The sequence below is a fragment of the Rattus norvegicus genome, chromosome X (genome assembly GCF_036323735.1).
Source record: "Rattus norvegicus strain BN/NHsdMcwi chromosome X, GRCr8, whole genome shotgun sequence".
In the NCBI taxonomy this organism is placed as follows: domain Eukaryota; kingdom Metazoa; phylum Chordata; class Mammalia; order Rodentia; family Muridae; genus Rattus; species Rattus norvegicus.
Window position 1 is genome coordinate 17,221,235 of NC_086039.1, and position 23,731 is coordinate 17,244,965.

Here is a 23,731-nt window from a genome sequence, read left to right on the forward strand (position 1 = left end):
CACAGGCATAATATGTCAACTCTGCTCTGCATGGTGACACGTGTCTTTCATCCAGAACTCAGGGGACAGAGGCAGGTGGATCTCTAAATTTGAGGCCAGCCTGGTCTACAGAGTTCTAGGACAGGTGGGACTTAATGGAGAGACCCTGTCTCAAAAACTTAGCAAAAAATAATTTTTGGAACAAATGGTTGTTGCTTGATTTTTTTAAAGATTTATTTATTTATTACATATGAGTACACTGTAGCTGTCTTCAGACACACCAGAAGAGAGCATCAGACCTCATTACAGACAGTTGTGAGCCACCATGTGGTTGCTGGGATTTGAACTTGGGACCTCTGGAAGAGCAGACTGCTCTTAACCGCTGAGCCATCTCTCCAGCCCATGATTTTTTTTTTTTAAGAAAGAAAGGAAGTGTATCAAAGATTAAATGTGGCTGCAAAGCCTAAACTATTTGAAATCTGAGCTTTTTTAAAGTTTACTGGGCCCTGTTGTACAGGGACCTTTTCTGACTCTACAAGAACATGGGACTTCATGTTCTACAGTGATCTTCAATCTCTCCCAGCATGTTTTATGTAGTATTATTTTCTTTCGTGTGTGTAGATTTAGATTGCCCTTAAGACAAAAGTTGTGCTGAGAACGTGGAGGGCTGAAACTGGCATCTGCAAGAGGTTCCAAGGGTCTGGCTATTGGATTATGGGACTGTCACTCTACTTGCTAGTCAGTGATGCAGAACCCCAGATGGTTTCTTTCTGGTCACAGCCAGAAAGCTCCTTAGGAAATGGTGTCCTCAAGAGGGGGAAGATCAGGACAACTCGGTCACCTGTGGGACTGATACTTAGATACTTAGACACAGGATGGGCATCTCAAAGAGTCACAGGGACAATTTTCCCTTCTCAGTCTACCACTTGCTATTAGTTTGATTACTCAGAGGGGGACAGGTAGGTTGAGCTCCCATTCAGGAGAAACAGTCCTTTGCAAATCCATTCTGATCTTGGTACTAGCATCTCAATTTTCCAGGAGAGGAAGCTGAGGACAGAGCTGTGACCTGCCAAGATCTAAATCTAAGTCCCTCTGTGTGTTGTCTACAGAGCAGCCTTAACAATGCAAACTGCCTCACAGAAGTCAGGCTTTCTGACACACTGAGCCACTTAGGCCCCACCCCTGCACCAGCTCGCAGAGACTCCTTCTAGTCTTAATAGCTAACATTTGGGGCTGCTTCTTGAATACCATCGGAGTGACTAGTAGCTCAGGAAATTATCAACATTTACCATCACACTCATTTGGGTTGCCACCAGCCAAAGTCTATTATTAGCGTTTATCTCGAACTAGTCACCCGCTGGCGCGAGCTACGTCATCGCCAAACGCAGCTCAGGAATCTTGGGAGCAGACGTCTCTTCCAAACATCCTAGCTTCTTTGATTTGCTCCACACAACACAACTGATGCGAATCCGTAGGTCTTCTAGGATGACTAGCCTGGAATTGAGAATGGCGGCAGCAGCAATCCGAACCACAGCAGCGGTGGATGCGGGGGTGGGGAGTGGGGAGCGTGTTAGCGCTAGGGGCAGATCCGGGTCTCGAACCTGGGAGTAGAACACCACGCAGGCGCAGTAGGACCGGTTCCACGGGCATGCTCGCGAGAGGTGTGGTTTGCACCCGAAGCGTTGTGGGCGGACTAGATCAGTTTTGTGGGCTGGAGGTGGGCGGGTAAATTAAAACGCTCAGCCCAATGGAAAAGAAGGGATGAGGGCCCGGGGCCACACAGGTCGCCGGGAATTTGGCGGCGCGAGTCAAGGGCGGAGTTTGGAAAGGGGGCAGTGCTCAGTAAGTAGGGACAAAACGATTGGCCGGCGTGGATGGCTGGGCGGGAGTTGGGCGGAGGCTTGCCACCGGCTGAGGGAGCTTGGTTAAACGGTAGGCGTCTGGGAAGGGGGTGGGGTCTGAAGGATTCTGCTCGAAAGGGGCAGTCCTCTGAGCAGCGGGGCAAAGGGGAAAGCTGGGGGCGAGATCTGTGAGAGAGGAAGGTGCGGGCTCGGCCCTACAGGAGGTGGAGTTGAGTGAGTCTTTGAGGGTGCTGCCGAGGCCGCGGCAGCCTGGTCTGGCGGACGAGAAAGGTGGGTGATTTATCTGGGGAGCTAGGCTGAAGCGGGCAGGTTGCAGAAGCCAAGCGTTCCGAGCGCAGATTAGAGGTATGAAAGGATGTGGGAAGTGGAGGGGTGGGGGGCGGTGACTGGACAGGGCAGGCCTTAGAAGAGCCTGGCTGAGCCTGGGCTTACCTCGTTTAGTGAATAGGCAAAATGAGGAAAGAATCGGGTAAAAGCAGCGAGGTCCAGGGGGAATGGACCGGACCAGGTTTCCTCTAGGAGAAGATGGCCTTGGGGGGGGCGGGGTTTAGAAGGCTCGGGAATGGAACGGGGTGAAGGCTGCGCTCTAGAATAGGGGGCGGGGCCTGGAAAGGAGCTGTGATGTGGGGTCCTCTGGACACTGCAGCCGCCTCACCACCAACGACACCTTTGCTAGAGCCGTTCCAGGAGCAAAGGCTCTTCAGCCATGACCTCCACCGGCCAAGATTCTTCTACCAGGCAGCGAAAGAGTAGGCACAATCCCCAATCGCCCCTTCAGGACTCCAGCGCCACCTTGGTGAGGCCCCAGACCAGCCCTGCTGGGGAGTGGAAGGGGGGGTGGGAAGCCAGCCATCCATGTCTTCTGATTCTTCTCTCTGATTGGCAGAAGCGTGGTGGGAAGAAGGGTGCTGTACCCCACTCCAGCCCCAATCTAGCGGAGGTAAAGAAGAAAGGCAAAATGAAGAAGCTCAGCCAACCAGCTGAAGAAGACCTAATCGTTGGGCTTCAAGGGCTGGTAAGCGAGGCCTGGCTGAAGTTTGGCCTTCTTTACCAAACAAAACAGTGATTTTCCCCATCATGGACGGTGTGAGGTGTTTCCTCTGATTGGATCTGTGTTTCATTTCTTTCCCCTGCAGGATCTGAACTCTGAGACAAGAGTACCAGTTGGTACTGGATTGGTATTTGATGAACAGCTAAATGACTTCCACTGCCTTTGGGATGACAGGTGAGCCTGGGATCACCAAATTGTCCCCAAACTATAAAATTTACACAATTGCCCCCTTCTTCCCACAAACAAGAGTGAATCTTTTGTTATTCGAGCCTGTAGTCTGGAAGCAGGTGATTTAGGGAGTGGGGATCATTCTGGAAAGGGTTTTCTTTTAAGCCAATAAACGGAGTGTATACTGTGTGCCAAGAGTTACTGATATATGTGACCAACATAGAAAAGACCTTTCTCAGCTCACTGGTGAGTATGAGGGGAGATCATTAAACACCCAACAGTGGTATAAACTGTTCAATGAAGACGAAATGACTGGGAAATCCACGTGCAAAATTTTGCTTTGAGATAGAATCTGACGCTGTACCCTGGGCTATCCTGGAACTCATTATGTAGTCATCGGCCTCAAACCTCCCATGAGCCTCCTGTCTTAGCCACTTGAGTGCTGATATTTGTAGGCATAAACTACTACACTTGGCTAGAAATGATTGTTAGAGGGCCCTGGCCTCTAGCTAGCATGAGCCTTCTTTAAGAATGAGACATTTGGGGCTGGGGATTTAGCTCAGTGGTAGAGCGCTTACCTAGGAAGCGCAAGGCCCTGGGTTCGGTCCCCAGCTCCGAAAAAAAAAAAAACCAAAAAAAAAAAAAAGAATGAGACATTTATGCTGAAATACACTTCTCGAAAGAATCTATTTATTCTTTTTGGCTCTGTCTTCAAAATATATTCACTATCTGATTTCTTTCCACTTGTTCCCTGCTTCTAGCCTCCACATTGAAACCTAAAAAAAAATACATTTGAGATATTTCCTTTCTTAAAATACTTCAAGGCCAGAGCATTGCTCTTAAGGTAAAATTGGAATTCTTTATCTTGGCCTCTAAGGTTCCACGTGATTTGGCTCCCTGTCACCTTTTGTGACCTGTTCAGCCAGGCCTTTCCTTGTGTGCTTCAGTTCACTTCACTCACACTGGCCGCCTTCTCTTCTTTCAATATGCCAGGCGCCCTCTAGCCTTGGGTCTTTACCCTTGACTGATTCCTCTTTCAACTTTCACAGCTATGGAGACTCGCAGAAGCCTTTGACTGGCCACTACCTTTCTCACATCTGATCTTAGCTGTTTTACTAGCCTCCGTCATCGTTTGTTAATCATTACACTGATATTTACAAATATAGTAGCCGTCTCCCCTATCCTAACCTGAAACTAACTCACGATGTCAAGAGGCTCTCTTTATGGTACATTTGTTGAGGATACAGCCGTAAACAAAGTTGCCTTCAGAAGTAGTCAAGAGGTGACCTCTACAGTGTTAGAGCAGAGGAATTCAGGTGGGAGGGAGAGGAAAGTTTGAGTAGAAGGGGTGCTTCCCTTTGGAATACAATAGCTAGGGGAGGTAGTGCTAACATTTGAGTAAAGATACAAGGGGCGGAGGGGGGAGGCTAAGGGACTGAGCCATGAGTCATCGCTGAAAAGAGTATTCCAGACATGTAAGACAGTTGAAGTCCTCAGGTCTAGCTGAAGGGAATGTGATTTAATTGCAGACCAAGGACCATAGCCCAGGAAACAAGGTGAAAGAGGAGGGGTGTGGTTAGAAAGAACCAGAATAGGGATGGGGCTAGCTTTATTTTTTAGGGCCTTCTAGGTGTGATGCAAAGTTTGGCTTTACTGGGAACAGAGTCAGAGCTACAAAAGGGTGTTGAGGAGTAAAAATCCTAACCACTGGCTGGCTGCAGTGTAAAGGAGGGGCTATTGGGGGAATCCGTGTAGAAGCAGGGGGCGGTTCGGGTAAAGGTGATGGAGCAGACAGCTCAGACTGCAGTTTCCCACTACCCGCATGAATGCTAGCAGGGAGGAAAGTAGTGGAAGACGTAAGGAAATGCTAATGTTGCAGGTAAGAGGTGAGCAGCTATGGGAGGGTGGGTAGGAGATGGGACAAGAGCAGACGTGCTCCCTAGCATTTTGTCTGTGTATCTGTGTGATCCCCCTCTCCACCTCCCCAGCTTCCCTGAAAACCCTGAGCGGCTCCATGCCATCAAAGAGCAGCTGATCCTGGAGGGCCTCCTGGGCCGCTGTGTGTCCTTTCAGGTGACTCCTCCACAGCCTTCAAAGGGTGGGTGGGGAACTGGCAGGACCTACGCATGGCCTGCACTTTAGCCTGTTTGCCTTGTGTCTCCCCAGGCCCGGTTCGCCGAGAAGGAGGAACTGATGTTGGTTCACAGGTGAAAACATAGGAGTTGATAGAACAGGGAGGAGGATCCCCGTGCCCAACCTGGATAGACTGAATGCTTAGGAGAGAATCCCATAGACTCTGTGGCCAGCCTTGAGCAAGTCCCTGAGCCTCTCTGAATCTGCGTCATGGCTAAAATACCCAAGTTCCAGCCAAGTGTGTTGATACATGCCTATAATCAATCCATCACTTGGGATGTGAAGACAAGAGAATCAGGAAATCAAGATAGCCTCAGCTACATAGCAGGTTTAACTTGGGTTTATGAGACCCTGTCTAAAAAAAGCCTCCTAGCCCCTAAAGAAAAGAAATCTAAGTCCTTCAGGGGGATCAGTGTGTATCAGGTACCTGACAGCATCTTAAACCTGTGAAGGGCTGGTGTCATTATAATCTGGTTCATTGGCTGATGCTAGATACTTGTCAAAGTGACCAGGAGGGTCCTGGGGACTAAAGAAGCTCAAAGGAAGGAGCCTGGTACAGTGTGGCTCACAGAAGAACCAGTTTGGCAGAGAGAATATATGAGCTGAGATCCAAGAGGCAAAAAAGTGGGTGAGTCTAGGGAAGAGAAGGACTGAGGAAAGGAAGATTCAACAGAACTGTAACTATATAGCCAGAGGCCTTGAAGTACAAGTTGATGTCTTTCAACAGGGAACTAAATACATAACTGGGGATGGGGGAGGCTAGAAAGGAAGCAGGGACTGCAGCCTAAATCCCAGCTGAACCCCTCGGCTGACTGGAAGCCTGATTTGACAAGAGTTCTGGTTGTAGAAGGTATGGCTGGAAAGGGACCAGGGCTGTAAAACCTCTATCTTGTGTCTCCAGCCTGGAATACATTGATCTGATGGAGACAACCCAGTACATGAATGAAGGAGAACTTCGAGTTCTTGCAGGCACCTATGATTCCGTTTATCTGCATCCGGTATGGAGAGAACTGTGGGGTCAGGGCGTGGCAGCATCTCTGGGGTATCTCCCGTATCCATGCCAACCTCACTGTGGGAATGAGAAGCTAAATGAATAGGGCAATGCTTTCCCTCTCTCTAACTCTTTCTCTCTGGTTTCCCATGGTCTCCAGAACTCATATTCATGTGCCTGCCTAGCTACAGGCTCTGTCCTCAGGCTGGTAGATGCAGTTATGGGGGCTGAGATTCGGAATGGCATGGCCGTCATCAGGTAGGACTCTTAAGCATTTGGCTTCTTACATGTTTTCAAAAGTATATCCGGGGCAGGGATTAAAAAAAAAGTATTTCCACATAGTGGTATATAGAGGTGCATATCTGTAATACCCGGATTTTGGAGGTGGATGTCAAAGGAAGGCTTGGGAGTTCAGGGCTAGCGTCAGTTATATAAATTTGAGGCCAGCCTGGGCTATATTAAAAAAAAAGTCTTCCAAATGTAAAATGTATTAACTCGGGTACTGTGTCTTCCTGTGGTTGAAGAGTCAAGTGACACGAAGGGGGTTCAATAAAACTCTCTTTCCTCTGTGTTGGTGGATTCCTGAAAGGTGCCCATTGTCACCAGTAACTTCTGTGTCCTCTCAGCAGTAGTTTTACTCAATTAGTAAGTAATAAGTCCCACAGTTCATTGATTCAGGGGGCTATATCTGGAACATCTTGAAATCCAGATGCACCCAGCATTGCATGACATCTGAAGCTTCAGCCGGTGGCATTTTCTGTTTCGTTGTTGCCCATGGAAGGTCAGAACATCTTGCTGCAGCTGACTTCCTAGAACTGATAAAAACGTAGAAGATAGCCTTTGTCCCCTGCAGTCCCTTTTTAACCACCACGGGCAGTAAAAAAAAAAACACCCATTTGGACATCTTTGAAAGCTGTCTCTTAACAGTACTTGGCTTATACCTGAGTAAGATGCCATCGTGCATACTTTTAAGTTAGTCACTCCCATGCTGGTGGGGAGTTTGGTTTTCTTCTATCTTTGCTGCTTCAAATACCATAGCAAATACCAGTGGCACATTTCTAAGGATAGCACTTTTTATTATATAGGTCTCAGCTAAGCCTATGTAGCAAAATGACTGGCTATGAAAGAGTATGCACAGATAGCTTCTTTTTTTTTTTTTAATTTTTGAGACTGGAGCTTGCTATACATTCTAGGCAGGCCTTGAACTATAGATCCTCCTACTTCAAATTCTTTCTTTGAGTGTTAGTATTACAGGCATATGTCACAATGCCAAATGGGTGTGCAGGCACCTTTTGGTGGTTCTGTTTAGCTCTCCTTTGATGAGAGAGCGTTGTTACTCAGTTGCTAGCAGTCTTAGAGACTCTCTACTAGAAGAATTGGGAACATGGGAGAGTCCGTCTCTGTGGAGGAAGCCTCCCGAGTCTGTAGCCTTCCGTTTCCTGCCTAGGCCTCCTGGACACCATGCTCAGCGCAGTCTTATGGATGGGTATTGCATGTTCAACCACCTGGCTGTGGCTGCCCGCTATGCACAAAAGAAGCACCGCATTCAGAGGTCAGTAGCAAACGACACATGGAATGTGGGTAGCATCGAATGGGGAGGTGCTGGGGTTAGGGTGTTCCTCTGTATTTTACTCAGTCCCCTGCTCCTCTCGCCGGCTCACAGGATTCTCATCGTGGACTGGGATGTGCACCATGGTCAAGGAACACAGTTCATCTTCGACCAGGACCCCAGGTATATATCCCATGTCCCACCCTAAGTACTGGATTCTTAAGTACTGCTAACCATCAGGCCCAGCCATAGGGGCTAGGAAGCCATTCATACTCAGTTGTCCTGGAACCTGGAAGTGTACTATTTCCTTGTCATCTGCTGTCTATTAATTTCACTCTGAAGCAGGAACTGTGGTGTTCCCATTTCACAGATGGTCAAACTGAACTTTACAAGTTACAGTGTCAGGCAGTGAACGACATGGGGTTTGACTTAATATTCGGATATCTTGTTCAGCAATTTACCCCTGAGCTGGAGGGGACCTCAGATTAGTGCTTTGTTTTTTCAATTATGACAACACTTCAAACTATTCTTAAAAATTAGTCAATATACATATTGACATATGAACATACCCCCAACAACAGTTTAGGTTATAGACTCAGTTGGTATGCATATATAAATACTCATTATTATTATTAATAACATACTACCAATAGGATATTCTTTCACATGTTCACTGGCAACTAGCTCATAGAACAGTGTACTGGAGACACAGTTACTACGTTGGTGCTAGAAAAGCATTTTATCCTTTGTAAACCCTGTGAAGAGAGGTACACACCTTTCATCCCAGAACTTGAGAGGCAGAGGCAGGTGGATTCCTGTGATGAGGCCAGCGTGGGCTACAGAGAGAGTTCAGGGGCAGCCAAGGCTACACAGAGAAACCCTATCTCAAAAACCAAGCAAATAAAAAGGGTTATAGAGTATTTCATTACTATTCCTGGAATACTTAAGATACCTCCTAGTTTTTGCTATTATAGACAATTCTACTGTAAATATTGATATAAGTAAGTATATATAATTTTCATCTCTGGTTATGTCTGTGCAATGAATTTCTTTGTTGTTGTATTTGTTTTTTTCTGAGATAAGAGTTTTCTCTATGTAGCCTTGGCTCTACTGGAATTTGCTCTGTAGACCAGGCTGACCTAGAACTCACAGAGCTCTGCCTGCCTCTGCCTCTTGAGTCCTGGGATTAAGAGCGTGTTCCACCTCCGCCCGCATCTACAATGAATTTCTAATCGGAGCTTGCTGAGTCGGACAGATCAACATACTATAAGGGCTGGTACATGCTGCCCAATTTTACTCCAGAAGGGCACCAGTGTACCCTTCCTCCAGAAGAAGAGGCCTTGCCACTAGGCGGCCTTCTGTCATAAGGAGTAGTTGTTGTATTTGGCCTTTCACCCAATTGATTAGGTAGACTCTCCTTTTCCCCAGTAGATCTTTCCACTCTTGTGGCCGTATTTTCCAGCCCTTGGTACATGACACTTGTCTTTTCTCCTTGTGTCAGGGTTGTCTGTCTTGCTCTCTGAAAGGCTGTCAGTTCTTTTTCTCCTATTTGCTATCCCATGTCAACTCTAGATTCGGTTAGCTTCTCTTTAGCAGTGGCGTGACATTTTATATCTGCTGCCTTATACCTCTCTTCGGTCTTTGCAGAAGTCCTTATGTTAGAGCTTTGATAGTTATTTTCTCTGCTCTCTTGGACTCCTGTTAAATGTTACACTTCCTAGGTTGATCTTTTATGATTTTTTTTTTTGAGACTCTCTGGCTCCGGCTACCCTCTAACTCTGGTGACCTATTGTTTTTAAGTGGGGGACAGGAGGTATTTCTCTTTGACACTCCAGGGCCAGGAAATGTATACAACTGTCTGGGATGACAGTTCCTTCCCTTCTGCCCATGGAGTCTACATGCTGGAGGTTCAGTCAATAGGGTCTCAACTCTGCCTCTCCCACTTGGGTGCCAGGGAGCCTAAGAGCTTTTCCACGTCTGCCTCCTCTAAATGGGCCTTTTGTTTCTTTGCTACACATTTTGTAAGGTGAACACTCATCTAGTCCACTTTATTCTTACAGTTTTAAGTTAATTTTTATTTCCCTTCTCTCTTTTCAGTTCTGACATTCTGCTCTAAACCCTCAGTCCAAAGGGCTGGTCTAGGTTTTCTGGTTGTTTGTTTTTTACTGTGAACTTCTTCCTGCTCCTACTGACTCTACCTTCTATGTTCTGGGATTAGCCCACATGTCACCAGACCTTCTTTTTAGGACACTAGAGATAAAACCTAGGGCCACATGCATTCTACCAACTGAGCTACATCCCCAGCCCTGCATGACTTTTTTTTTCCAGAGCTGGGGACCGAACCCAGGGCCTTGCGCTTGCTAGGCAAGCGCTGTACCACTGAGCTAAATCCCCAACCCCCTGCGTGCCTTTTTACAAATAAGTCTTTATTTTAAAAAAAAAGTCTATACTATTTTGCTTGCCTATATGTCTGCATCATGTGCATGATTAGTGTCCTCGGGAACCAAAAACGGGCATCAGATTCCTTAGAACTTGACTTAACAGACAATTTCGAGCTGTCCTGTATGTCCTGAGAATCAAACTCAGGTCCTCTGGAGAACTAAACTATCCTCTTAACTGTTGATATCTCTCCAGGTACCTGCCCGTGGCTTATTTTATATTTTGTATCACGTTTTTACATGTGCTCAGTTTCCCGAGAGGTGGCTATAATTCTGTTTGAATTCTGTACTCTGACATTTTTTGTTTGTTTGTTTGAGATACAGCCTTACTGGTATAGAGTAAGCTGGCTCTGATAGTCCTCTCTGTAGTCCAGGTTCGCCTCTAACTTGAGATCCTCTTCCCTTAGGCACCTTCCCTAGCTGACATTATTTTTTTTATCAGCACAAGCATCTTCATTTTTGTTTTTATATTCGCTCTCATTCCTGACCTTGCTTTTATAGAGTAAGAATTAGAAGCACCTTATCCTGGTGGCGATGATTCAAGCCTTTAATCGCAGCACTCTGGAGGCAGAGACAGGTGTATCTTTCTGAGTTTAAGGCTAGCCTGTTCTACTCAGTAAGTTCTAGAACAGCCAAGTCTCCACAAAGAAACCCTGTCTAGGGAAAAAAAAGTTCCACATTAAAGTCTCTTCATTCTGAGGCTGATTGTCTTCTTCGGTCTTCATTTTATACTGGTGCTTTTCCTCAAATGTCTTCCTTTGGCTGGTTATACCTCAAACTGAAGGGCTATGCTTAGGGCATACCTATACATCTATTAATCTGTGTAAGGCCCTCAATTCAGTACATAGCACTACAAAAAATTATCAATAAAAGTAAAATCCTCTTCTGTGGGCTCTATAGACCTAGTTTCCTTGGGAGCTAGGTGTTTGTTGTTTGTTTGTTTGTTTGTTTGTTTTTAAGACAAGGGTTTTTGTGTAGCCCAAGCTGTCCTGGAACTTGCTCTGTAGACCAAGCTGGCTTCAAACTCACAGAGATCCATCCACCTGCCTCTGCCTCTCAAATGCATGCCATTAAAGTGCTAGCTTTTCTGTTTCTGACTGAGAGCTCTTGTGGGATTGGGTTTCTTCAAGTCTTTGCTTAGTTATTCCCTCAAGAAAATTGCAGACTGGCTATGGTGGTTCTTTACGAGTTCAAGGCCAGCCTAGTCTACATAGAAAGTTCCAGAACAGGCAGAGCTACATAATAGAGAGACCCCATATCAAAACCAAAACAGAAAAATCAGACTTTATCCATTCAAGACTCGAGCTTTGTACAGGAATTTCATTCCCCAATTCCAAGACTTTTAATATTTATTTTATGTATATAAGTACACTGTAGCTGTCTTCAGACACACCAGAAGAGGGCATCGGATCCCATTACAGATGGTTATGAGCCACCATGTGGTTGCTGGGATTTGAACTCAGGACCTCTGGAAGAGCAGTCAGTGCTCTTAACCACTGAGCCACCTCTCTAGCCCCAATTCCAAGACTTTTAAGAATCTTTTTTGTATCTTTTAAATTTCACAGGTATATTATCAACATATATGAAGATGTCTCTGTTGAATTAGTCTAGAGTCTCTGCTTACGACTACTTTTTCATTTCCCACAGAAAGGAGAGGGGATCCTTAGAGTATTGGAACAAGCAGGGTATAGTTGATCAGCAAGATGTTAACTGGATAGATAGATGGACAAACAAGTGAAAGATTTTTTTTCACTCAAAACAGAATTACCTACCACTGCCCAAAACTGTCTCCTGTGCTTTCTTTTTTTTTTTTTTTTTTTGGTTCTTTTTTTCGGAGCTGGGGACCGAACCCAGGGCCTTGTGCTTCCTAGGTAAGCGCTCTACCACTGAGCTAAATCCCCAGCCCCTCTCCTGTGCTTTCTGTTGGAGTCTGTACATCTTGCCTTTTAGACTCAATATGAAGACCACGCCTTCTTAGCTAGGACCTATTCATCATGACTCTTTACCCAGAACGATGTGTGTGTGTGTGTGTGTCTGTGTGTCTGTGTGTCTGTGTGTCTGTGTATCTCCTCTCAGTTTGAACCTGCCAGAACCTGCCCATTATGTCATTTCAATTTCAGTTTCGTATGTTGGTCCCTCTCACTGCTGTGGACATTTTCTCATCTATGAAATAGAAGTAGTAGAGGTGGCTTTGTGACGTATTAAGGAAGAAGGACTGTCATAACTGAGTCATAGCAGCCTTAGACAAGATCCTTTCCTTTAGCACCACACACAAAACTGAGTCCTATCTTTCCTCACTTCTAGCCTCTGCATCTGTCCATTTCTTTCAGTGGAATCACTAGGTTCCCTATCATGGCCTCGAGACTCTTACAGCTCTCACTGGCTTCTGCATTTACGTTCTCCCAGGACCTCTGTGGACGCCCAGGAGCCAATATTGTTATTACCCTGGGATAATAGCACTTGGGGGGTGGATATGAGAAGACATTACCTAAGAGTTTTTCACAAGGTCAGCATTGCCCAAGTCCTTGGGTGGACTCAGTAGCTCTTGAGACCTTAGACTTGAGTCTGAAATTGGGTAGATACTAACAGAAGGGCTCTGGTGGGAGATCAGTGAAAATGTAGAAAAAATGGGAGAATTAATGAGAAAATGAAGAAGTTGGTAAGTGAATGGAAGGGTAAACTAATGGAAAAATTATGAGTATAGATTGAGAATTAGAAAAAATGTATGCGATGGGGCTGGAGAGATGGCTCAGTGGTTAAGAAGACTGACTGCGGGGTTGGGGATTTAGCTCAGTGGTAGAGCGCTTGCCTAGCAAGCGCAAGGCCCTGGGTCCCCAGCTCCAAAAAAAGAAAAAAAAAAGAAGACTGACTGCTCTTCCAGAGGTCCTGAGTTCAATTCCAGGCAACCACAACCATCTGTAATGGGATCTGATGCCCTCTTCTGGTGTGTCTGAAGACAGCTACAGTGTACTCATATAAATAAAATAAATAATTCCTTTTAAAAAAAGAAAAACTTATAAGAGAATGAATTGAGTAGCTGTAAAAGCAACTTGTTGAACCAGTCCCTGCAGCTGTAGGTCAAGAGTCCTACACTTGACCCTTCAATTTTCATGTTCTTTTCTGTGCTGGGGATTGGGTTAACACAAGCTAGTTGATCCCTCAATGTTTCTTTTCTCTGCCTCTAGTGTACTCTATTTCTCCATCCACCGCTATGAGCATGGTCGGTTCTGGCCCCACCTTAAGGCTTCTAACTGGTCCACTACAGGCTTTGGCCAAGGCCAAGGATATACCATCAATGTACCTTGGAACCAAGTAAGTTTCTGCTCCCATAAACTGAGCCTAGCCTGCTTTCCCAGAGGCTCCAGAGAGATGACTGACTATTACATCGCGTTTCTGTGTCTGCAGGTGGGGATGCGGGATGCCGACTACATTGCTGCTTTCCTGCACATCCTGCTGCCAGTTGCCTTTGAGGTCCGGGAGATTTGGGGGATTTGGGGTAGGGGTAACACTGAGGGTTGATCCATGAAGGCAGCTGTTCTCACTTAGTTTGACCCCTTCCTCAGTTTCAGCCTCAACTGGTCCTGGTGGCCGCTGGATTTGATGCCCTCCATGGAGACCCCAAGGTAAGGCAGGTTCTCTGGGGTGTTAGGCAGACAAAGGGGGGTACACTGAGCTTCATGTCATTCTTATGTCCCCTTAGGGAGAGATGTCTGCCACTCCAGCAGGATTTGCCCACCTGACCCATTTCCTTATGGGTTTGGCAGGAGGCAAGTTGATTCTGTCTCTGGAGGTGAGTAACTCACCTTTATCTAACCCCGAGATACCAAAGAGCTTGGGGCTTTTGTATTTGTTTATTTCTTGTATATATGTGTGCGTGGGCACACTCTGGTGTGGTCAGAAGACAACATGGAGGGGTTGGTTCTCTCCTTTTACCATGTAGATTCTTTTGGGGGATTGAACTCAGGCTTGGTGGCAAGCCCTCTGATCCTCTGATTCATCTCACTGGCCCACATGAAGGCTTTTTTTTTTTTTTTTGCTTTTTTTTTTCCGGAGCTGGGGACCGAACCCAGGGCCTTGTGCTCGCTAGGCAAGTGCTCTACCGCTGAGCTAAATCCCCAACCCCCACATGAAGGCTTAAGAACAGATCTTTGGGGCCTAGGGGATGGAGTTAAAAGGTAGAATACTTAGCTACTATATTATAAGGGTTCCATTCTCGGGACCACTAAAAACAAGAGCTTTCATGTATGTAAGGAGTTCCTCAGGACTGAAAAGATAGCTCACTTGTTGACAGCACTTGCTCTTGCAGAGGACCTGGGTTTGTTTCCTAGCATGGTGGCTCACAGCTACCCATAACTCCAGTGCCAGGAGATCCCTCAGGCTCAAACATATATACACATATACATATATATTACATGGAGGTAAAAACTTCATAAAGTAAATAATTAACGTGATTTTTTTTTAGGATTTATTTATTTATGTATGTGAGTACACTATAACTGTCTTCAGACACATCAGAAGAGGGCATCAGATCTCATTACAGATGGCTGTGAGCCACCATGTGGTTGCTGGGAATTGAACTCAGGACCTCTGGAAGAGCAGTCAGTGCTCTTAACCACTGAACCATCTCTCCAGCTCCAGCCTGGGATTTTTTTTTTAAAACTGATTTCTTGGTTCAGCCTTACCACTTCATAAACTCTTTGTGCCTCTGCTCCCCTTATGTCAAGTCAGCAACATGATAATAGTAATAATCACTTTCCATTCATTTATCATGAATTAAATGAAGTCATTCTCTAAATTTCTTATTGATTGACATAGGATGCACCCAAATATTGTTACTATTCTCAGTATCTCTCCCTGGTAATATCTGGCCCTCTGCTTGCCTCCCCCAACAACTCCTTCCCTAGGGTGGCTATAACCTCCATGCCTTGGCTAAGGGCGTCAGTGGCTCACTCCACACCCTTCTTGGAGATCCTTGCCCCATGTTGGAGTCCCCTGTTGCACCTTGTGCAAGGTGAGCCTCGGGGGAGCAGGGGAAAGGGAAGCCCTTTCTGCCTGCTGGGAGGGGTAGTTTAGTCATATTTCTGCTTCCTTCATCCCCAGCGCCCAGACTTCTATCTCCTGCACTCTAGAAGCCCTTGAACCCTTCTGGGAAGTCCTTGAGAGATCAGGTAAGTGGTGGATGGCCGTGATCACCATTAGAATGAGCTATTGGAGGGTATTGTCTTTCAGATCTCCTCTTGTTGCCTTGTTGGAAAGGGCTGTGTGAATTTCAGGGCTTTTGTCCTGGCCACTTTTTGTCTCAGAGTGTGGTGCCGGGATCCAGGTTCAGGAAGTAGGGTGATCTGAGTCCCCTCTTTATAGTTGAGCCCCAGGATGAAGATGAAGTGGAAGGAGACATGCTAGAGGATGAAGAGGAGGAAGGCCACTGGGAGGCCACTGCTCTACCAATGGATACATGGCCACTGCTCCAGAACCGCACTGGGCTGGTCTATGACGAAAGAATGATGAGTCACTGCAACCTGTGGGACAAGTATGTGCTCAGAAGGCTGGGTTAAGTGGTGCTTGACTCGCTCTCCTCAGTCCCTAAACCCTTGGTTCTGCTTTCTCCCACTACTAGTCATCATCCTGAGACACCTCAGCGCATCCTACGCATCATGTGTCACCTGGAGGAGGTGGGCCTTGCAGCACGCTGTCTCATCCTACCTGCTCGGCCTGCCCTGGATTCTGAACTCCTTACGTGCCACAGGTCAGACCCCATGCTAGCAGCGGGCCAGCTGTAGGACTCGAGGGAAGTGCTAGGAGTAGAGCCTAGGACTCTCCAAGATGGGAGACCCTGTTACCTAGGTAACAGGGTCCCCACCGTTCTTCTGTGGGGACGAGCCAGTAACTCTTGTTCCTCTATCTTCAGTGCGGAGTATGTGGAACGTCTTCGGGCCACAGAAAAGATGAAAACTCGGGATCTGCACCGTGAAGGTGCCAACTTTGAGTCCATCTACATCTGCCCCAGCACCTTTGCCTGCGCACAGCTTGCCACAGGCGCTGCCTGCCGCCTGGTGGAAGCCGTGCTTTCAGGAGAGGTGCGTCCATCTGTCTTCTCTGCCTGCCGGTGCAGTTTAGTTGAGGAAATGAGGTCCTGAGACAATAGAAAGAGGGACCACCTGCTGCCACTTAGGAGAGCACAGGCAGTAGGAGAGTCTGCTGAGAGGGTGAATGGCCTAGTGACTGGTAGTCAGGAGAAAGAGAAGAAGAGAGTGAGGGCCAGAGATACAGTCTCCCTGCTCCTCTCTACAGGTTTTGAATGGCATTGCAATAGTGCGCCCTCCAGGACACCATGCGGAGCCAGATGCTGCTTGTGGTTTCTGCTTTTTCAATTCTGTAGCTGTAGCTGCTCGCCATGCCCAAGTCATTGCTGGACGTGCCCTGAGGTAAGGCCCGCCCCCCAGACACCCTAAAACCTGATCTTTACAGTGACCTGGCTACTCCTTAGTCTTCCTTGGTAGACCTATGGTCACCCCTGGGAACTTAGACAGAAGCAAGCAAGGGTCCACTCAGCAGCGCTTGACTACAAAAGAGCCAGGATGGGTGTGTTAAGGCATCAATCATGGCATCTAGGTGCTTAATAAACTGGGATCCAGGCTATCACACCAGCATTCCTGTTCCCTAACAGGTTATCCCAACAGAACCCAGGCCTGGGCTCCTAGTACTTACTCCAAAAGGCCTAGGATTTGCCATGTGACCCTTAGCCAACCAGGCCTGGGACCCTATTCCCTATTCAGTCCCTAGAAAAATCTAGGGCCTAACCTCAATTCTTGTTCAGCCCCATAGGTTCAGGAAACCAAGGTTGGACCTTCATTCTTACAATAATAGCAATGCTTTCTCATTATCTCCATGGTCCTGTTACCCAGCAACAAATGCTTCTGAGGACCCTAGCCAGCAGTGGTCCACTCCTAGGCCTAAGTGTCCCAAGCTGCTAAAAGAGCTCTCTCCCTCCCCAGGATCCTAATCGTGGATTGGGATGTTCACCATGGGAATGGAACTCAGCACATATTTGAGGAAGACCCCAGGTGAGTGATGGAGCTGTGGGCAAGAGGATGGTACCAGAGGGTGAGGCATCCTGCGACCATGCTCATAGCCCTAACCTGCTGTGGCCCCTTTCTCCTCCCACCCTCTCCCTGGCAGTGTATTATACGTGTCCCTGCACCGGTATGACCGTGGTACTTTCTTCCCCATGGGGGATGAGGGTGCCAGTAGCCAAGTAGGGCGAGCTGCAGGTACAGGCTTCACTGTCAATGTGCCCTGGAATGGGCCCCGCATGGGGGATGCTGATTACCTGGCTACGTGGCATCGGCTGGTACTTCCCATCGCCTATGAGGTAAGGCTCGGCTCATTATATGACAAGGCTGTAAGTGGCAGCACACATCTGCCTCCTTGACATTTGTGTTTGACTACCAGGTGACTAATCATATGATGGCTGTTGAGACAGGGGACAGGGGTGATGGCCTTATGTATATGTCTGCCCATGCACATGCTTGTAAATGGCCTTTCTCTGACATTTTATATGTGACCAACTGTCTTGGCTATGTGTATATATGCATGTGTGTGCCTTCTGAATCTGTCTGCTATCCTGAGTGCATGGCTGTAAGAGTATCCCTAAAAGATGCCCTTGTGGAACCGTGTCAAAGACATACACGTGTACAATGTTACATAGTTGCTGTCATCTCCTTTCTGTGTGTGATATTCTCTGTCATTGAATGCATCTGTCTTGTGATAGCCTGAGAAAGATTCTCTGAATGTGGGAAGTAGGTGTCATCTTCATCTGTCTCCGTCTAACCAGGTCTGCATGTCTGTATATGGGTCTCTCTGGCTGCTTTGACTCAGGGGTGACCTGGTGTGACCTGAGGACAAGGCAATGGCATGTGTGTGACTGATACTGCAGTGAGGACACAACTCTGTCCACCCTTTCTGTGTCAGTGTAACTGCTTATAAGTGATTGGGCATGCCCTCCTGTGGGTGTGAACAGCGTGTCTGTAACCATTGGCACTGTGGTCATAGTAAGTGTATCATTGCCCTGTGCAGGGGTGGCTGTGTATTATTGTCCCCGTGAGAAACCAAGTGCACATATGTGTAAGTGGTGGGATTTGCAGCCCTGTCAGTATGGAACTGTGTGGTTGGGAGTGGAGGTATACGACACTTTTATTAGTCTATAGTCTGTGTGTATAAAAGCCTGTATCATGTGCATGTGTGTCCCATATTTACTCTTGTATGTGAGAGAGGTTATGTCTCTGTCTCTGTTTCTCTTGGCACTATCTCCTGCCTTCTGAGTCTCCATGTCTCTTTCTCTCTGTGAGCCATATCTATCTCATGATTCTGTATCATGCCCTCTTCTGTCAATTTATAGTGTCTCCCAAGAGATTTTAACATTTATTTATGTTATATGTATGCATGTTTTGCCTGCATATATATTTGTATCACATGTGTGCTTCATGCCTATGGAAGCCAGAAAAGCCAGAAAAGGGGTTGGGGATTTAGCTCAGTGGTAGAGCGCTTGCCTAGCAAGTGCAAGGCCCTGGGTTCGGTCCCTAGCTCCGGGAAAAAAAAAAAGAAAAGCCAGAAAAGGGCATCTGATCCCCTGGAGACTGGAGTAAGACAGTTGTCAACTACCATGTGGGTGCTGGGAGTTGAACTCAGGACCTCTGGAAGACCAGCCAGTGCTCTTAACCACCGAGCCATCTCTCCAGCCTCTCCCAGGGTCTTGAGTTTCTGGCAGGTATACTCTTGTCTCTTCCCAGGCTGGCGATGTCTGTTTCTCCTTGTGACCTTGTCTTCTGCAGCTGCTTTTCAGATCTCTGGTCTCGAACCCTCTGGGTTTTGTCTTGCATTCCGATGTGTCAATGTGTCATGTGCCTTTGTTCTCATCACTTATTGCTTCCCCAAGCCTTCAGGCCATCTTCTCTTTTTTCCTTACTGCAGTTTAACCCAGAGCTGGTGCTGATATCAGCTGGCTTTGATGCTGCCCAAGGGGACCCACTGGGAGGCTGCCAAGTGACACCTGAGGGTTATGCCCACCTCACCCACCTGCTGATGGGCCTTGCTGGTGGCCGTATTATTCTTATTCTGGAGGTAACTCTCTTGAGGTCCCTTCCCATGGCGGGAGGGCAGTTTGGAAGAGTTTGTCACTCAGACAGTTTCTTAACATCTCCTTTGAATACAGATGTAGCTGGGATGGTTGTCCCAAATGAGATTTTAATTAGGAACTTGGCTGAGCATCCACCTATATGCAAAGTAGGCTTCTCTGGACTTTGTGTCTTACAAGTGTGCTTGACAAAACAGCACTGCGAGGTGAAGTCTGTTTAACTCTTCTTCCTCTCATCATCAACTAGCTGGTTGCAGTGACACATACCTATCATTCCAGCACTTGGGAGGAGGAAGAGGAAGAGGAAGAGGCAGGAGGATCAGGGTCATCCTCAGCTACCTATCAAGTTTGAGATCAGCCTGGGCTACATGAAACCCTGTTTCAAAAAGCCTTCCCCATCAAGACAAATCAGTAACTAGCCTGAGGTCACCCATTTGTAATGGCAGAGCTGAGACTTGAACATCTGTCTCTGGTGCTCTGGTTTTCACCATCATCCGAATTGTTCCTAACATGTTAGAGAGACCAAGTAAATTCAGTGAGCTTTTGTGACGGGTACCCCTCCCCTTATGCATGGTTCCTGATCCTACAGATGGCACTAGCTAATGGTGGCGCCATTCCTGTAAAGACGCCCTATCTTCCACCGTTACATCTTTCAGACATCAACTTAACACTCAGCAAGCTTGGGTGCTGTTTTCATAGATGAGGACAGTAAGTCACAGAGCAGCTCAGTGGCTTACAAGAAGTCCTACTTCCAGTTTGCCCAGGACTGCTTATGAAAGGCTCAGGTGGTGGTTGAGAAGTTCAGCTAGTGTGAGGAACCAGTCATTCAGTGGTGGAACTTGTATGGCATGTACCAAGGGCCTAGGATCAGTTCCATGGTGATGCTAGCAACAACATGGACTATTTTGTCAGCCCAGCACTGCTTCCTCAACTGTTGTGACCTTCATGCAAGTCATCTCCCTTCTCTGACTGAGCCTTGGTTTCTTTTTTTTTTTTTAAAAAGATTTCTTTATTTATTATGTATAGAGTTCTGCCTGCATATACACTTACACACCAGAAGAGGGCATCAGATCCCATTACAGATGGTTGTGAGCCACCATGTGGTTGCTGGGAGTTGAACTCAGGACCTCGGGAAGAACACAGAGCTCTTAACCGCTGAGCCATCTCTCCAGCCCGAGCCTTGATTTCCTTACGTGTAAAATGAGTAGAAACAGGTTTCTAATGAGTACAAAGAAATTCAAGATAGGGGATCATAAAGAGAGAAGATTAGTTGTTTTATCCCAGGTCACAACAGGGCCTTTTTGAGATCTGCCCTTAGCTTTGGTGTGGGTCAATTATGTGCTTTCTATGCTGTGAGGCCAGCAGTTCTTGGACATGGGAGGACAGCCACACACATTGATCACCGGCACTGTGAGGACTGGGTTACCATGCATAAAGGACTTAAAATAGGGTCTAGCTCAGAGCAAACAATAAATGTGAGCTCTTATCTATCAATACTCTGATCTCATTGTCATCTTGCACATGACAGCCACCATTTACATCCCCCGCAAGCCACCTCACACAGTAAATTCTGCCCTTCTACAAATGCGTTACACTCATGTGTTCCTGGTACTAGCCTACATTCTAGAAACAGGAAGAGAGCTAATTGAAGAGTCAGGATATCTAACCCTCCAAGTTCCCTGATGAGCCATCATGGAACCCTTTGCTCTACTTTACAAAGGGTGGCTACAACTTGACATCCATCTCTGAATCTATGGCTGCCTGCACCCATTCCCTCCTTGGAGACCCACCACCCCAGCTTACTTCGCTCCGACCTCCCCAGTCAGGAGCCCTGGCTTCAATCAGTGAGGTCATCCAAGTGCATCGCAAATACTGGCGCAGTTTGCGGTTAATGAGTAAGTGGACCTGAGAACGAGGGAACTCAAAGAGCAGGGGAAGAGTAGCGGTCAGAAGGGAGTGGCAGCCACACTTATGTGTCCTCTCCATTGTTTCAGAGATGGAAGACAAGGAAGAACGCTCTAGTTCTAGGCTTGTCATCAAGAAGCTGCCCCAGTCAGCTAGTCCTGTGTCCGCTAAGGGAATGACCACACCAAAAGGAAAGGTTCTCGAAGCAGGCATGAGGAAGCCCACAGCGGCATTACCTACAAAAGAGTCGACTCTAGGCCAGGCTAAAGCAAAGACAGCTAAGGCATTGCTCGCCCAGGGCCAGTCCTCAGAACAAGCTGCTAAGGGAACTACACTGGATCTGGCCACCTCAAAGGACACTGTGGGAGGTGCCACAACTGACCAGTGTGCTTCAGTAGCAGCTACAGAAAACTCAGCTAACCAGACCACGTCAGGGGAGGAGGCTTCAGGAGAAACTGAGTCATTCGGAACTTCTCCATCCTCAAATGCCAGCAAGCAGACCACAGGAGCTTCACCTCTGCACGGAGCCGCAGCCCAGCAGTCCCCCGAGCTTGGGCTTTCCAGCACTTTGGAGCTAAGCAGTGAAGCTCAGGTAAAGCCCACCAAACCTGGGAAGCTGCTAGAAGGGCTGAGCACTGAGCTTTCTCAGATACATCTTTTCCTTCTGTGTTTCCAGGAAGTCCAAGAATCCGAGGAGGGCCTACTAGGAGAAGCAGCTGGAGGTCAGGACATGAACAGCTTGATGCTGACACAAGGATTTGGGGACTTTAATACCCAGGTGAGCTCAGGGAGAGCCTGCTACTACTGCTCGTCCATTCATGCCTCCACATAGGAGTGAGTATATATGTAATGGGGAGGGAGACTCCTTGCCTTACTCATCTCCCTACCTACTCTAGGATGTATTTTATGCCGTGACTCCACTATCCTGGTGTCCCCACTTGATGGCGGTGTGCCCCATTCCTGCAGCAGGCCTAGATGTGTCCCAACCTTGTAAGACCTGTGGATCGGTTCAGGAGAACTGGGTGTGTCTGACTTGTTATCAGGTATGGAACAAAAGAAGGGTATTGGGTAGAGGTTGGCCCAGCAGCAAACTTCAGCTGGTACCAAGCAACCTGTGACAATCCCTTTCCAACCTCAGGTGTACTGCAGTCGCTATGTCAATGCCCATATGGTCTGCCACCATGAAGCCTCTGAACACCCTCTGGTCCTCAGCTGTGTTGACCTGTCTACCTGGTGTTACCTCTGTCAGGCCTATGTCCACCACGAGGTGAGCCTGGGCCAGGTTTTTAAGCCATGCACAGTGAGCCTGGCCTCCTCCGTCCATATCCCTTCTATTATTTGGTGAGAGGAGAACACAGAATCCTTTGCTCGGCTGCCCCGTGGATATTTGTAGGAGGGGATAGGGTGGTCTAGGAGAAGCAGTAGTAGAAAGCTACTGCTACCACCATAGTGACAGCCTCTTTGTGGCTGAAATAGAGCCATCCTCACTTTGACCTACCTTGTCCTTGCTTCTTCCCTCAGGATCTCCAAGATGTGAAGAACGCTGCCCACCAGAACAAGTTTGGGGAGGGCATGCCGCACTTGCAGTAAATCCCAGACCATGCTGCCTGTTTACCTTCTGAGGCCCCACACAGAGCAGCTTAGCTCACTGCAGTCTGTACCTTGGATGGGGTGGCCTCACTTTGACCCGTCTTGAATATCCTTTGCAAGGTGCTTATTTAAGTGCAAATCCTTTTCAGAGGACTCTAATGTTTGGTTTTAGATGTGCCCCTGCCCACTGCCTGCATGACCGTTCTACCCAGATGGGAAGAGGGACAACTTAGTAGCCCTAGGAAGGAGCTGAGATCACAAGGATGATGTTGAAGGAGACAAGTGGCAGTGGTGGCAGGCCTGCATATTTAATAAAGTTGAAGTTGTTACAAAACCTGAAGAAAGCCTTTTATTTTGAAAACCCTGTCATTCCAGCACAACTGGGGGAGGGAGGGCAGGAGAGAAGAAAGCAGAGGTCTTCATCAACTGAACTCTCTGGCTATCCATGCCTTCTCCCCCCGCCCAACAAAAAATTAACTAAAATTGAAGCAAGCAGCCAGATTGGCTGTGCTGGAGATTAAATAGAATTTGTGAGAAAATGAGGAAAAGGAGTGCCCACCAAAGAAATAGGAGTCTCACTAGGCATGGTGGGTGGTGCATGCCTTTTATCCCCAAACTTGGAAGGCAAAGGCCATCAGAATTCTTGAGTTCTAGCGGGCCTAGTCTACATAGTAGAGTTCTAGGCCAGTCAGAAGTACTGGGCAAGAAATGAAAACTGTCAGGAAGTGGGCTCCCTGGGCCTGTTTCCCCATGGACCTCGTTGATTTGTTTCGGGAGGGGAAGATGGGTTCAATTTTAACTTCAAGGTATAGTGGTTACGGGTGGCATCCTGAGGGAAAGTACCAATAACCAGAGTTGGATAATTGGAGGGCTTTTCTGGAATTTAGTCCACATCATGAAAATTGCCTTGGCTGATTAGGGATTTTGTTGAT

The 23,731-nt window shown here is 47.3% G+C and overlaps 1 protein-coding gene and 1 long non-coding RNA gene across 7 annotated transcripts; one reads left to right on the top strand and one right to left on the bottom strand.

Moving 5' to 3' along the window:
• Positions 1–1,279: 1,279 nt before the first annotated feature.
• Positions 1,280–2,481, bottom strand: LOC134484178 (uncharacterized). The gene is made up of 2 exons (XR_010061646.1): positions 2,274–2,481; positions 1,280–1,690 (listed from the first exon to the last, which is right to left on the bottom strand). It is a non-coding gene; the product is annotated as an uncharacterized LOC134484178 (long non-coding RNA).
• Hdac6 (histone deacetylase 6) lies at positions 1,304–23,139 on the top strand. Of its 6 annotated transcripts, none has more exons than XM_039100468.2 (29): positions 1,304–1,450; positions 2,518–2,637; positions 2,728–2,856; positions 2,978–3,066; positions 5,049–5,133; positions 5,227–5,267; positions 6,095–6,191; positions 6,345–6,442; positions 7,632–7,736; positions 7,848–7,916; positions 13,357–13,483; positions 13,577–13,642; positions 13,735–13,794; positions 13,872–13,961; positions 15,076–15,182; positions 15,272–15,339; positions 15,533–15,701; positions 15,789–15,917; positions 16,080–16,248; positions 16,463–16,596; positions 17,167–17,235; positions 17,351–17,543; positions 19,142–19,291; positions 21,025–21,199; positions 21,299–21,801; positions 21,886–21,987; positions 22,106–22,252; positions 22,348–22,476; positions 22,731–23,133. In XM_039100468.2, the coding sequence occupies exons 2-29, from the start codon at positions 2,548–2,550 to the stop codon at positions 22,797–22,799; spliced, it is 3,459 nt and encodes a 1,152-aa protein (XP_038956396.1). In that variant the 5' UTR covers positions 1,304–1,450; positions 2,518–2,547; the 3' UTR covers positions 22,800–23,133. The 6 variants fall into 6 exon arrangements, with proteins under 6 accessions (XP_038956396.1, XP_006256821.1, XP_063135796.1 ...); XM_006256759.5 differs by lacking the exon at positions 1,304–1,450 and adding an exon at positions 1,872–1,911; XM_063279726.1 differs by lacking the exon at positions 1,304–1,450 and adding an exon at positions 1,927–2,111 and having other exon boundaries at positions 22,348–22,480; positions 22,731–22,831.
• Positions 23,140–23,731: the final 592 nt, after the last annotated feature.